General features: G+C 37.6%; 1 protein-coding gene across 4 annotated transcripts in view; it reads left to right on the plus strand.

Moving 5' to 3' along the window:
• The window catches only part of AGTPBP1 (ATP/GTP binding carboxypeptidase 1), a 175,696-nt gene that overhangs the window by 84,678 nt on the left and 75,917 nt on the right, over window positions 1–15,101 (plus strand). For all 4 annotated transcript variants that reach the window (XM_046664864.1, XM_046664863.1, XM_046664865.1 and 1 more), the window contains exon 13: window positions 629–745. In XM_046664864.1, the coding sequence (XP_046520820.1) occupies window positions 629–745 (117 nt within the window). The remainder of the gene's footprint in view (window positions 1–628; window positions 746–15,101) is intronic.

Below are 15,101 nucleotides of genomic sequence, written 5' to 3' on the forward strand. Positions count from 1 at the left end.
TGCTTTATGGAATCATTGACTTGTTTTACATTCTGGCTCCTCTCTTTGCAAGCTGTGTCATTTTGAGCAAGCCGCTTAACCTCTCTGTACCTCAGTTTCCTCTTCAAGTTAAATGGAGGTGATGATCCTGTATACTTCTTAGTGTTGTTATGCAGATTAGCTTAGTTACTATATGTAAAATCCTTAGCATGGTGCTTCATGTATTTTCAGTGCTCAATAAATGTTAGTTATTTTGATTATCACCACCACCATCGTATACTTATGGTTTTCAATTTAGTTTTCTTAAGTTTTACTGCACTTTAATATGAGCAAAATGATAATTAGGGAGATTGGGAGCAACATAACTTGGTCTTGATCTTGACGTTAGTTTTTCTATCTTGAGGAGCCCAAGTATTGTATTATATTAGAGTAACTTTGACCAAAGTGAAACACAGCAAAACAGCCAAAACAATAACAACACAACCACCACCCAAAAATACAAGCAAATTTTAATTTATGGTAAAATACAATCTTTATTCAGTGATTCTCTAATACATGTAATTAATAATTTGTGAAACTTTAAAGCTAAAATGTATTCTGTAATTTTACCTTTTCCTTAACTGGTGACTTGCTATTTTTCTTATTTCAGAATGATGATATTGAAACGGATATTAACAAACTAAAACCCCAGCAAGAACCAGGACGAACAATAGAAGAACTTAAAATGTATGAACACCTTTTCCCTGAGCTTGTTGATGATTTTCAGGTATAAATATAGAAAATTCAGCATCTTAACTGATTTTAAGAAAAAGTTCTTTTTTTCTCCAATAGACCTATAATCACTGTTTTCATTTCTAAAAAAATGAAAGTAGTATTGCTTTTCTGAGTGACATTAGACAATTACTTCTACACTTTGAGCTGCAAATTGCTTATCTGTAAAACGAGAGGACTAGCTCATTTAATTTTTGGAGTAGCGTTTTAAGTTTTTCATCACTTTGGTTCATCGCTTTAATTGACGTAGATTTTTACTCTTTGTAAAAAATAATCTTTAAAATGGTATTTTAAGATCTTATATTAAAGTTGTCTTTGTATCAGTTGAATTCAACTAAGGGGAGATAAGAGCTATGAAAGTACTGAATTAAAAATACAGTCTTTACATGTTGAATTTTTTTCCCTGATGTTCACTGTATAATGGTGGAATGTGGGGAAGACAGGAAGACAACTTGAAGTCTTTAAATCTTAGTTGGTTCGTAGGGAGAGTGACTTCCTTTTTTTTTTTTGGAGGAAGATTAGCCCTGAAGTAACATCTACCGGCCAATCCTCCTCTTTTTGCTGAAGAAGATTGGCCCTGAGCCTACAACTGTGTCCACCTTCCTCTCTATGTGGGACGCCTGCCACAGCATGGCTTGATAAGCCGTGGGTAGGTCCTTGCCCAGGATCTGAACCATTGAACCCTGGGCCGCCAAAGCAGAATGTGTGAACTTTACTGCTGTGCCACCAGGCTGGCCCTAGAGTGACTTCTTAGTAACATTTCTTACCCTCATTTATTTACTGGAATATAATCATTCAGCCTGGATTACACAGCTAGTAAAGCTGATTGAATCGATAGTGACTGGCAGATCTAGTTTCTTATTCTCACTCTGCTGCTCACTTGTGGTAGGTCCTTGAATAAGTCCCTGAAAATGCCCAGAATCTTAAACTGTGAAATAAAGAGTTTGAACCAGATCATCTCAGATTTATTTAGCTTTTGCTGCAAACCCCATGCTCCCCAAATTCCATACACTTAATTCTTAGTTGCTTAAAGAAAAGACTTGAATATGAAGTTCTAGGTGAGAAATAAAACTAGAGAAGAGCTTGCCCGCTAGTGTTTGCATTTCGCGGTTCCGATTATTTAGCTTCCCTTTGGGAACTAAGGAGCTTTGCATGCAGTGGAAGCAGCAGCAGCCCCCGTCCATGCCTTCCTGCTGTCTCGGTACTCCCCATAGATTTGGGGTATGTTGGAAGGTACTTTGAAATCAGGAGTACTAGAAAGAGAGCAAAAATGAAGTAGAGGGTATTTGTCAAAAAGAGAAAAAGAGGAGCTGGCCTGGCGGCATAGTGGGTCAGTGTGTGTCCTCTGCTTTGGCGGCCCAGGGTTCACAGGTTCCAACCTCGGGCACAGACCTAGTGCTGCTCGTCAAGCCATGCTGTGGCAGCATCCTGCCTAAAATAGAGGAAAATTGGCACAGATGCTGGCTCACTGACAATCTTCCTCAAGCAAAAGGAGGAAGATTGGTAACAGATGTTAGCTCAGGGCCAGTCTTCCTCACAAAAACATAAAAAAAAGAAAGGAAGGAAAAGAAGGCAGAAAGAGAGACATTTGGGAAAGGATACAGGGTGATTTCCTTTGATTCAACTTACAGCAGGTATCTGCTGCTCTTTTAACACCTTTGTGTCCAGCTAAGAACCACTGAAAAATAAAACCCCAGAGAGAGCAAATGTTGCTAACTCAAAGCAGAAAAATACTGCGGAAGGAATTTGGGGAAGCAATTGATTATTAAGAAATCACCTATTTTCTTTCTTATTTATGTGCATATGAGATATATATATAATGTGATTAAAAATTGTAGGAGTTTGATGTGGGAACAGAGAAGAGTAATTTTGTAATGGGTGTCAAGGCCAAGATTTTGCTTCTCCTCCTTTCACAAGCCAGGCCTTCCCTCTGGTAGACTGTGAGGATGAGTTCTTGCGCGTCTGCTTGTGTTCTTCACGCAGGGGGGGCTCCCCTTGATGGCGTCCTGCGTGGCCCTCGGAACACCTGGCCCGCTTGACCTTTAGTTTGGCTTCTCCTAGAGCAGGTTCCTTCCTTTGGTCTGACTTGGTGTGGCCAGGGGCAGACGGTCAAGACTGTCTTGTCTGAGTTTAAGAGCTCTGAAAAGTTTTCTTCCCACCTGAGTTACGCCTTTTCATTTTGTTTAAGCAAAAGAAGCTACTTCAAATATTTCAGATAGTACATATTTATTAATGTATTCTCTGTTTTGCCATGAAGTTTTATGTAGAGTAGTTAGCTCTATTTCCATAGCATGTGTTACGGGAAATAACACATTGTGTTTTATTTGCATAATTAGAAAATCATTTCTAAAATAGTTGTGTTGGTACTTGACTGTCTTTCTCATTTTTAACTTTCAGAGGAATGCACTGTTCAAATACTTTAGTCTCTATTTTTTGAAGTATGTGTTGTAACTACATACAGACCGTGTTTAAGTGATGTACTTTCGAGAATTAAAAATATTGGTTGGTTCCACATAGGAAGTGTTTGAAAGAATTTTTCAGCCATCATCGTATCAAATACTGGCAGATCATGAGATACTAAACATAAATGAAATTAATTTTGATTGTGACTTTTTCAAATTGGATTTCCCTGTCATTTTCTATCAACTGTTGAAGCTTAAAATTACTTGATGTGTTTGTTTGAATCCTGACCACCACCTGCTTTGTTTCTACGTGTGTTATGGCTGCCATTCAGTGGTCAGGTGCGGGCAGAGTGAATGCCTTTGAAGGCAGCATATGGAATTATTGAAGGAATTATCAACAGAGTTTTTGAGGGGAACTTACTGTGCTTTGATTGTTTTCGGTAAAGTGACAGTCATAGCTTTATTTGCTTTTGTTTCTTGATGGCAGCATAATGGAAGTGTCAAAATTCCATGTTTTCACACATCTCTGGTGGCGTGGTGACATTTACCATACAGACTTCTATTATTTTTCTTTCCCTCTCTTTAATTTGCTTTTAAATTTTTGTTAAAGTTATGCATGGACAGATTTTAAAGTGTCAAATAGTTTTACATACTTTAATCAGGAAAAGCTGTAGTACCTTGCCTGCCTACTGTTTCCTGTGATTACTTTTAGCATGTTTTTGAAGTTAATCCCCATGTTTCTAAATGATATGCGTACAGTGCCATGTTTTGATTTTTCTTACTTTAGTTCATTTTTTTCTTTCTTTGTGTTATCGTGTTAAGATGGGCATCTAGTAATTTTCTACTTTTCCCCCCAGTATTTACATGTTTTGTCTATAAATTTCATGCTTAATTATTGTTTTAGCTGTGTCATACAAGTTTTAATATTTAGTATTTTCATTATCTTTGTTTTGAACCTTTATTTCCATATGATTCTTTTGTTTGTTTCATTGGTGATGTCCAGTTGGCTTTTTAATTTCCAATTTTTTATCTTTTTATTGATTTCTAGCATATGGTAGTAGGATAACATGACTTATTCTTTATGAGATGGCTTTGAATGTGGTCAGCTTTTGTTACTACTTGTGTTCTTGAAAAGAACTCTTCTGCACTTGTCAGGCACAGCGGTATATTTTGTAAGTTTGCCTATTAGGACGAGATGGTTAATCGTGTTGAGTTCTTTTCTATCTTTGTGGATTATTATTCCTGTGCTACCAATTATCATGAAAAGTGTGTTAAAAATTTCTCACTATGATCGCTAATGTGTCTCTTTTTGCAGAGCTGTTAGTTTTTGTTATATCTTTTTTGAAGCTTATTATTTATTGTGTATAAATGTAAATTGATTTCTCTTCCTTTTGGATTGAGCTTTTTATTGTTATGAAGTTATTGTCTTTGTCTCTAGGACTTTAAGGCAAAAAGGTTTTTTAAAAAATATTAATGTAGTTACCTTAATTTTGGCTACTGGCCTGATGTCTTTTGAAATCTTTTTACTTTCAAGTTTTTGATATCCTTAGATGTGTATCTTTTAAACAGCATATGGTTGGATTTTAAAAAATCAGGTCTGAGTCACTGCTGTTTAACTGGAGCATTTAGTTTATTTACATGTAATTATTCCTATATTTGGATTTATATTTATGAGATCTTATTTCTTTTTGTTTGTTTCTTATCTATATCTTTGTCTCTTTACCTTGCCTTCATTTGGAGTATTTTTTTCTTGTTTCACTTTTCCACCCTTATTAGTTTGAAAACTGTATAGTCTTGTTATTTTTATTTTAATCAACTTTGTTGAGGTGTAATTTATGTACAATAAACTGCATTCATTTAAAGTGTAAGTTTGAATATTGACATATATGAAAAAATTCTAGTTACTTTTGATATTGTAACATACATGTTTACTAAATTCTGGAGTTAATTAGGATCCTGTCTTTCCTCTTTCTCTTAATTATGAAAGGAAACTTAGAATACTTTAACCATAGTCACCTCCCAAACCACTCATATGCGTTTATGTTTTAACTCTAGCTTTTAAAAAACCCAGATGATGGTACTGCTTTGTGTTTTTACCTTCAGTGTTTCTCAGACCTTCTGTCTGAATTATTTTCCTTCTTCTTGAAGTATGTCTTTTGGTGTGTGACTGTCTCTCTCTCTCTTTTAGTCTGCAAGTGTCTTTATTTTGTAATCATTCTTGGAAGTTAGCCTCTTTTCTCTGTGCTTTTTTAAAATCAGCTTTATTGAAGTATAATTTACAAGCAGTAAATTACACATATTGCAGTTAAACGAGTTTTGAGAGTTTATGTGACTGTGTAACTACCAGCCCAGTCAAGGTAGGGAATTATTTCTGTCACCCCAGAAGGTCTCCCTGAGCCCCTTTTCCTCATGTCCTGCCCAAGTAACTACTGATGTGCTATCTTTCATTCTCGGTTGGTTTTGCCTGTTCTAGAACTTCTCATAACTGGAATCATAGCGTATGTACTCTTGTGTGTGAGGCTTCTTTTGCTCAGCAAATGGTTTTGAGATTCACCCCTTTTATTGCATTGGTGCTTTCCTTGTTGCTGAGTAGTATTTTTTTTTTTTTTAAAGATTTTATTTTTTTCCTTTTTCTCCCCAAAGCCCCCCGGTACATAGTTGTATATTCTTTGTTGTGGGTCCTTCTAGTTGTCGCATGTGGGACGCTGCCTCAGCGTGGTCTGATGAGCAGTGCCATGTCCGGGCCCAGGATTCGAACCAACAAAACACTGGGCCACCTGTAGCGGAGCGCGCAAACTTAACCACTCGGCCACGGGGCCAGCCCCGCTGAGTAGTATTTTTTGTATGAATATACCACAGTTTCTTTATCCATTCTTATTGATGACTATTGGAATGTTTGGAATTTGGGGCTATTATGAATAAAATTGATACTAATATCTGTGTACAGAGCTTTTTGTGGAAATATGCCTTTGTTTCTCTTGGGTAAGTTCCTACGAGTGAAATTACTAGATAGTAATTGTTAGGTTTATTTTTTGCTTTATGGGAAATTGTTTCTGGTGACTTTTAATTTCTCTGGCTTCAATGCTGTGCAGTTTCCCAGTAGTGTTGACTAAGTGTGGATATTCTTTTTTAAATCTTGTTTGGGATCCATTGTGTTTTGGAATCTGTGAGTTGTTTGCTCATAGGATTTGGGAAGACTCTCCGTTTCCTTCTTCAGATGCTGCCTCTTTCCCCTTCCCGCTCTCTTCTCTGTTGGCATTTCTAATTGAATGTAGACTTTTTTACTTTCTTGCATATCTTTTACCGCTTTTTCATGTTTTCCTTCTCTTTGTTTCTCTAAGCTGCAATCAGATAATTTCATCAGAACTGTCTGCCAGTTCCCTAATTCTATTTTTGGCTGTAGCTAGTCTGTCATTAGAAACATCAGTTAGGCATTTAGATTATTATTATCTTTTTGGTTTTTAGAAGATTTAAAAAATCTGTTTCATCAGTCTTTAACTTCTTGTTTCTTGTCTTTTATTTCTTTGAACATATTAAATGTAGTTATTTCTTAGTCTTATTATTTTAGTGTCTGAAGTTCTTGCACGTCTTTTTCTATATCTGTTGTTTCTTTTAATTCTTTCTCTCCTACTTTTTAGATTGTGTATTTAGTTGTTTTTTTTTTTTACTGTTAGCTGCTCATTTTCTGTATACTTTTGTTGTGGAAACGATGTGGAAACTCCAGAAGTTTTTGTTGTTGTTACTTTTGATGAGCACTGTTAAAGATTAAATTCCTCCTTGAGGGTTTTTGGACCACCCAGACAATGTGAATTCAGGCTGCATACCCGTGTGATGGCAAGCTGTGGTACCAATTTGTGAGTAGTGGTATTTTTCATCCTCTTAGTGCTAAGGTTTGGGACAGTTGGCTTTCCTTGCTGTTATTTGTTGTATGTGTGTGGGGGGTATTTCTGGGTCCTCTATTTTGAAGGTTTAGTTCTCTGGGGCTCCATCTTTATGGGAGGAGGATCTTCCAGTAGACTTCCCACCTTATGCAGGTTCTTGGCTTGTCTGTTCTTTATATTCTTTGAGATTGGAAAACCTAAGGCCCAGGTCACCTGGTTTAGCAGATGTTTTCCAAGTGAAAGCCAACTTCAGTCTTACCACTTTGGGGTCCCATCTTCATTTACTATTTGTCTTTATCCTTGCTTTCTTATCCACTTGTTGTCATACTTAAAATATTTTAATATTTTATCCAACAACTGTAAATGTTTCTGTGGGGTGGATACCTAGCTCACCATGTTTCCTACAACAGATTTTTTTAATGCAAAGTTACTTCCCTTCAACCCTTTTGATGCAGAGCCACCTACCCATTACCTCCCTTGTGCCTCCACTGTCTCCTAGGGTTAGACATAGCACAGGAGTAGAGAGTGGGTCATCTTTACTCCCTGGGTTTTATATAGTAGGTGGTTAAGGAGTTAATTATAAATACATAATGTGTATAAAGAAGTTAAACGAAATTAAAAGATGAATTGCAAATCCAGAAAAATATTTGCAAAAATGAGTTAGCTAGAGGACTAGTATATATGTGTGTGTGTGTATTTTTCTGTGAGAATTTATACGTCAAAACAAGAAAAATCCTGCTTTCCAGGATTACCTATGAAGAATTAAACAAGTTAACAGATGTATGGAAAACTGTTTGCTTTTCTAGTAGACAAAGAAATGAAAATTAACGTAACAGTAAGACAATATGTCTTATCTACCACTTTAGAAAAAAATTTTAAAACTAGTACCTAATGTTGGCAAGGAGGAGAGCACCTGAAGTAGATACTCTCATATACATTACTGGAAATATACATTTATATAAACATTTTTGGAGAGTACTTGGACGATTCCTATTAAAGATTAAAATTGATTATAGTATCTGACCCTGTAATTCCATTTCAGTGCTTAGGAAATCATCCTAAACAAAAAAAATTCTGCAAAAAGATGTTCATCACAGAGTTCTTTGTAATAGCAAAATTTTGAAAATAGCTTAAATATACACCTAATTTGTTTAAATCCTTCCCTGTTCTATAAAGGATTTAATGCCCAACAATAGAATAAAGATTAAATCAATTGTGTTGTATTTCCTTGAAAGAGTCTTTTACTGTTTATTTCTTTCTTTCTTTTTGTGAGGAAGATTCACCCTGAGCTAACATCTGTTGCCACTCTTACTCCTTTTTGAGGAATATTGTCCCTGAGCTGACATCTGTGCCCATATTCCTCTATTTTGTATGTGAGTCACCTCCACAGCATGGCCACCGATGTGTGTAGGTCCACGCATGGGAATTGAACCCAGGCTGCTGAAGTGGAGCCCACTGAACTTAACCAGTAGGCCATGGGGCCAGCCCCTGATAGAGTCTTATGTAGACAAAAAACTATTTCTAAAAGTACAAAAATAAAAAGGCTACTTGACCTGTCAGAAGCATCCTTTTTTTTGCTTGGCTTTCAGGATACTTCTTCTTCCTGGTTTTCATCTTTCCAGACTGACTTTTCCTTCTCCATTTCCTTTTCTGTTTTGTCTTCATCTCCTCAACGTCTTAAGATTGTAGTACCCCAAGGTTCAGTCTTTTGTCCTCTTCTCTTCTGTTTATTTCTTTCCGTTGATGATTTCAAGTCTCATGGTTTGGAATGATGTCAGTATGCTAATGACTCCCAAATTTATGTCTTCTGCATAGACTTCTCCTCTGATTTCTAGACTCATATATCCAGCTGCCTATTTTACATCTGTTGACCTAAATAAATAAAAGTCAGTTGTTTTACCAGAAAATGAGTTTATCTGGGAATAGCAGAAGAATTGCAGTTTGGGACAAGTAAGCTATATCAAAAGCCATAGACAAGTCCAACAAACAAAGGAGAGGAATGTTCTTTTATAGAAAAAAAGGAGGAAGTTGGGAGGGGTTTATCATTGCGTCTAGCTGTAGTGTGTGAGGGCTCCCCCTTGTGGCCTCCCCACCTCATTTATTTTTTTAATTTTTTAATTTAATTTTAGCTTTTTGAGGAAGATTAGCCCTGAGCTAACTGCTGCCAATCCTCCTCTTTTCGCTGAGGAAGACTGGCCCTGAGCTAACATCCATGCCCATCTTCCTCTACTTTATATGTGGGACGCTTACCACAGCATGGCTTGCCAAGTGGTGCCGTGTCCGCACCCTGGATCCAAACTGGCGAACCCCAGGCCGCCAAAGTGGAACGTGTGAACTTAACTGCAGCACCACCAGGCCGGCCCCCCAACCTCATTTTAAATGAGGTTTCTTCTATTCTGTTTCACACATCCTTGTCCACATGTGAATAGCTCACACTTGACGTTCTAGAGTGATGTTTTCCCTTGAGTTCAGGTAAACACTTTGGCACCGTCTGTGACCTCTCTCTGTACCGTCTACCCTATAGCTGGTCTATCAGGATAGCATGTTGATTCTGCCTCACAGTACATTTAGAATCCAGCTGCTTCTTACCAACTTCCCTAGATTACTGCAGAAGACTCTTAATTAGTCTCCCCACTTCTACTGTCCCCTCCTCAGCCTATTCCCAGAAGAGTGCTAAAGTAGCGGTTCTCACCAGGGCCGAGATTGCCTCCAGGGGACATTTGACAAATGTCAGGAGACATTTTTGGTCAAGACAGATGTGAGGGGGTGGGGCCAGGTACCTAGGGTGAGAGAGGCCAGGGATGCTGCTCAACATCCACCAGTGCACAAGCCAGTGCTGCCCTCCTGCTCCCGCCCCCACCGCTGGAAATACAGAACCAGAACCAAGCAAAAAAGAATGATCTAGCCTAGAGTGTCTGCTGCGGCAGTTAAGAAGCCTTGCGCTGTAGGTTTTTGTTTTCTTTATTCCTAATTATGTCATGTCATGGTACTACTCAAAACCCTCCATCGACTCCCAGTCTCACTCACTGAAAACCAAAATTCTTAAATTGCCTGCAAGGCCCCACAGTATCTGGCCCTCTTTTTTTTTATTAATGTTATGATAGATTACAACCTTGTGAGATTTCAGTTGTACATTATTGTTAGTCATGTTGTGGGTACACTTCTTCCCCCTTTGTGCCCTCCCCCCACCCCCCCTTTTCCCTGGTAACCACCGATCAGATCTCCTTGTCAATATGTTAACTTCCACCTATGAGTGGAGTCATATAGAGTTCGTCTTTCTCTGACTGGCTTATTTCGCTTAACATAATACCCTCGAGGTCCATCCACGTTGCTGCGAATGGGCCAATTTTGTCTTTTTTTATGGCTGAGTAGTATTCCATTGTGTATATATACCATATCTTCTTTACCCAATCATCAGTTTCTGGGCATGTAGGTTGGTTCCACATCTTGGCTATTGTAAATAATGCTGCGATGAACATAGGGGTGCAAGGGACTCTTGAGATTTCTGATTTCAGGTCCTTAGGATAGATACCCAGTAATGGGATGGCTGGGTCATAGGGTATTTCTATTTTTAACTTTTTGAGAAATCCCCATACTGTTTTCCATAGTGACTGTACCGGTTTGCATTCCCACCAACAGTGTATGAGGGTTCCTTTTTCTCCACAACCTCTCCAACATTTGTCGCTCTTGGTTTTGGATGTTTTTGCCAATCTAACGGGTGTAAGGTGATATCTTAGTGTAGTTTTGATTTGCATTTCCCTGATGATTAGTGATGATGAACATCTTTTCATGTGTCTATTGGCCATATTCATATCTTCTTTTGAGAAATGTCTGTTCATGTCCTCTGCCCATTTTTTGATCGGGTTGTTTGTTTTTTTTTGTTAAGCCGTGTGAGTTCTTTGTATATTATGGAGATTAACCCTTTGTCGGATAAGTGGCTTGTAAATATTTTTTCCCAATTAGCTGTTTTTTTGTTTCAATCCTGTTTTCCCTTGCCTTAAAGAAGCTCTTTAGTCTGATGAAGTCCCATTTGTTTATTCTTTCTATTGTTTCCCTCAACTGAGGAGTTATGGTGTCCGAAAAGATTCTTTTGAAACTGATGTCAAAGAGTGTACTGCCTATATTCTCTTCTAGAAGACTTATTGTTTCAGGCCTAATCTTTAGGTCTTTGATCCATTTTGAGTTTATTTTGGTGTGTGGTGAAAAAGAACGGTCAATTTTCAATCTTTTGCATGTGGCTGTCCAGTTTTCCCAGCACCATTTGTTGAAGAGACTTTCTTTTCTCCATTGTAGGCCCTCTGCTCCTTTGTCGAAGATTAGCTGTCCATAGATGTGTGGTTTTATCTCTGGGCTTTCAATTCTGTTCCATTGATCTGTGGACCTGTTTTTGTACCAGTGCCATGCTGTTTTGATCACTGTAGCTTTGTAGTATGATTTGAAATTGGGGATTGTGATTCCGCCGGCTTTGTTTTTCTTGCTCAGGATTGCTTTAGCAATTCGGGGTCTTTTGTTGCCCCAAATGAATTTTAGGATTCTTTGTTCCATTTCTGTGAAGAATGTTCTTGGGATTCTGATTGGGATAGCATTGAATCTGTAGATTGCTTTAGGTAGTATGGACATTTTAACTATGTTTATTCTTCCAATCCATGTGCATGGAATGTCTTTCCATCTATGTCGTCGTCAATTTCTTTCAAGAAGTCTTGTAGTTTTCATTGTATAGTTCCTTCACTTCCTTGGTTAAGTTTATCCCAAGGTATTTTATTCTTTTTGTTGCGATTGTGAATGGGATTGAGTTCTTGAGTTCTTTTTCTGTTAGTTCATTGTTAGTGTATAGAAATGCTACTGATTTATGTACGTTGATTTTATACCCTGCTACTTTGCTGTAGTTGTTGATTATTTCTAATAGTTTTTCTATGGATTCTCTGGGGTTTTCTATATATAAGATCCTGTCATCTGCAAGCAGCGAGAGTTTTACTTCTTCATTACTTATTTGGATTCCTTTTATTTCTTTTTCCTGCCGAATTGCTCTGGCCAACACCTCCAGTACTATGTTGAATAGGAGTGGTGAAAGTGGGCACCCTTGTGTTGTTCCTGTCCTCAGAGGGATGGCTTTCAGTTTTTGTCCATTGAGTATGATGTTGGCTGTGGGTTTGTCATATATGGCCTTTATTATGTTGAGGTACTTTCCTTCTATACCCATTTTATTGAGGGTTTTTATCATAAATGGGTGTTGGATCTTGTCGAATGCTTTCTCTGCATCTATTGAGATGATCATGTGGTTTTTGTTTTTCATTTTGTTGATGTAGTGTATCACGTTGATTGACTTGTGGATGTTGAACCATCCCTGTGTCCCTGGTATAAATCCCACTTGATCATGGTGTATAATCTTTTTGATGTATTGCTGGATTCGGTTTGCCAGAATTTTGTTGAGGATTTTTGCATCTATGTTCATCAGTGATATCGGCCTGTAGTTCTCCTTCTTTGTGATGTCCTTGTCAGGTTTGGGGATCAGAGTGATGTTGGCTTCATAGAATGTGTTAGGGAATACTCCATCTTCCTCAATTTTCTGGAATAGTTTGAGAATAATAGGTATTAAGTCTTCTTTGAATGTTTGGTAGAATTCTCCAGAGAAGCCGTCTGGTCCTGGACTCTTCTTTTTGGGGAGGTTTTTGATTACCGTTTCTATTTCCTTACTTGTGATTGGCCTATTCAGATTCTCCATTTCTTCCTGATTCAGTTTGGGGAGATTGTAGGAGTCTAGGAAGTTGTCCATTTCTTCCAGGTTGTTCAATTTGTTGGCATATAGTTTTTCATAGTATTCTCTTATGATCTCTTGTATTTCATTGGTATCTGTTGTGATTTCTCCTCTCTCATTCCTAATTTTATTTATTTGAGATTTCGCTCTTCTTTTCTTGGTGAGTCTGGCTAAAGGTTTGTCGATTTTGTTAATTTTTTCGAAGAACCAACTCTTTGTTTCATTGATCCTTTCTACTGTCTTTTTTGTTTCAATATCGTTTATTTCTGCTCTTATTTTTATTATTTCCCTCCTTCTACTGACTCTGGGCTTTGTTTGTTCTTCTTTTTCTAGTTCTGTTAGGTGTCGTTTGAGGTTGCTTATGTGAGCTTTTTCTTGTTTAGTGAGGTGAGCCTGTATTGCGATGAATTTCCCTCTTAGGACTGCTTTTGCTGCATCCCAAATGATTTGGTATGTCGTGTTCTCATTTTCATTTGTCTCCAGATAATATTTGATTTCTTCTTTAATTTCTTCAATAATCCATTGTTCAGAAGCGTGTTGTTTAGTCTCCACATTTTTGCACCTTTCTCTGCTTTTTTCTTGTAGTTGATTTCTAGTTTCATAGCATTATGATCAGAAAAGATGCTTGATATTATTTCAACTCTCTTGTATTTATTGATTTTTGCTTTGTTTCCCAAAATATGGTCAATCCTTGAGAATGTTCCATGTGCACTTGAGAAGAATGTGTAACCTGCTGTTTTTGGATGAAGTGTTCTATATATATCTATTAAGTCCATCTGGTCTAATTTTTCATTTAATTCTGTTATTTCCTTGTTGATTTTCTGTCTGGATGTTCTGTCCATTGGTGTTAATGGTGTGTTGAGGTCCCCTACTATTATTGTATTGTTGTTGATGTCTTCTTTTAGTTCTGTTAAGAGTTGCTTTACAAATTTTGGTGCTCCTGTGTTGGGTGCATATATATTTATAAGTGTTATGTCTTCTTGGTGGAGAGTCCCTTTTATCATTATGTATTGTCCCTCTTTGTCTTTCTTTATCTGTTTTGCTTTGAAGTCTACCTTGTCTGATATTAGTGTAGCGACACCTGCCTTCTTTTGTTCATTATTAGCTTGGAGTATTGTTCTCCATCCCTTCACTCTGAGTCTGTGTTTGTCTTTGGGGCTGAGGTGTGTTCCTGGAGGCAGCATATTGTTGGGTCTTGTTCTTTGATCCATCCTGCCACTCTGTGTCTTTTGATTGGGGAGTTCAATCCATTTACATTTAGAGTGATTATTGAGATGTGGGGGCCTACCACTACTGTTTTATGTCTTGTTTTCCGATTTTCTTCAACTTCCTTTGTTTCTCGTCCCATGGTTTAATCTGTTCTGATGAAGAGCTGCTACTCTCTGTTGTTGTCCTTCTACTTATCTCCTCTGCTCTTGGTTTTGTAGCCCCTTTCCTTTTTTGGATTTTTCAGGAATGAGGGTTTTCCTGAGGATTTCCTGAAGAGGAGGTTTTGTGGCAATGAACTCCCTTAATTTTTGTTTATCTGGGAAAGTTTTTATTTCTCCAATGTATTTGAAGAATATTTTCGCTGGGTAGAGAATTCTCGGCTGTAGGTTTTTGTCCTTCAGATTTTTGAATATATCATTCCACTCTCTTCTAGCCTGTAAAGTTTCTGCTGAGAAATCTGCTGATAGCCTGATGGGGGTTCCTTTGTAGGTTAGTTTCTTTTGCCTGGCTGTCCTTAGTATTTTCTCCTTGCCGTTGACTTTTGCTAGCTTCACTACTATATGCCGTGGGGTTGGTCTTCTTGCATTGATAAACTTTGGGGATCTATTGGCTTCTGTCACCTGAAGATCCATCTCTCTCACCAGATTTGGGAAGTTCTCAGCCATTATTTCTTTGAATAGGCTTTCTGCCCCGTTCTCCTTCTCTTCTCCCTCTGGTATACCTGTAATCCTTACATTGCATCTCCTAATTGTGTCTGATAATTCTCGGAGAGTTTCTTCATTTCTTTTTAGTCTTACTTCTCTCTCCTCCTCTGCCTGCAGCATTTCTATATTTCCATCTTCCAAATTGCTAATTCTTTTCTCCATATTATCGGCCCTACTGTTCAGTGCATCTAGATTTTTCTTAATCTCTTCTATTGTGTTCTTCATTTCCAATATTTCTGTTTGGTTCTTCTTTATTGTATCAAACTCTTTTGTGACATAGCTCCTGAACTCGTTGAGTTGTCTATCTGAATTCTCTCTTAACTCATTGAGTATTTTAATGATGGCTGTTTTGAAGTCATCGTCATTTAGGTTATATATTTCATTTTCTTTGGGATTGTTG

This window comes from Equus quagga, chromosome 6 (assembly GCF_021613505.1).
Source record: "Equus quagga isolate Etosha38 chromosome 6, UCLA_HA_Equagga_1.0, whole genome shotgun sequence".
Taxonomy (NCBI): Eukaryota; Metazoa; Chordata; class Mammalia; order Perissodactyla; family Equidae; genus Equus; species Equus quagga.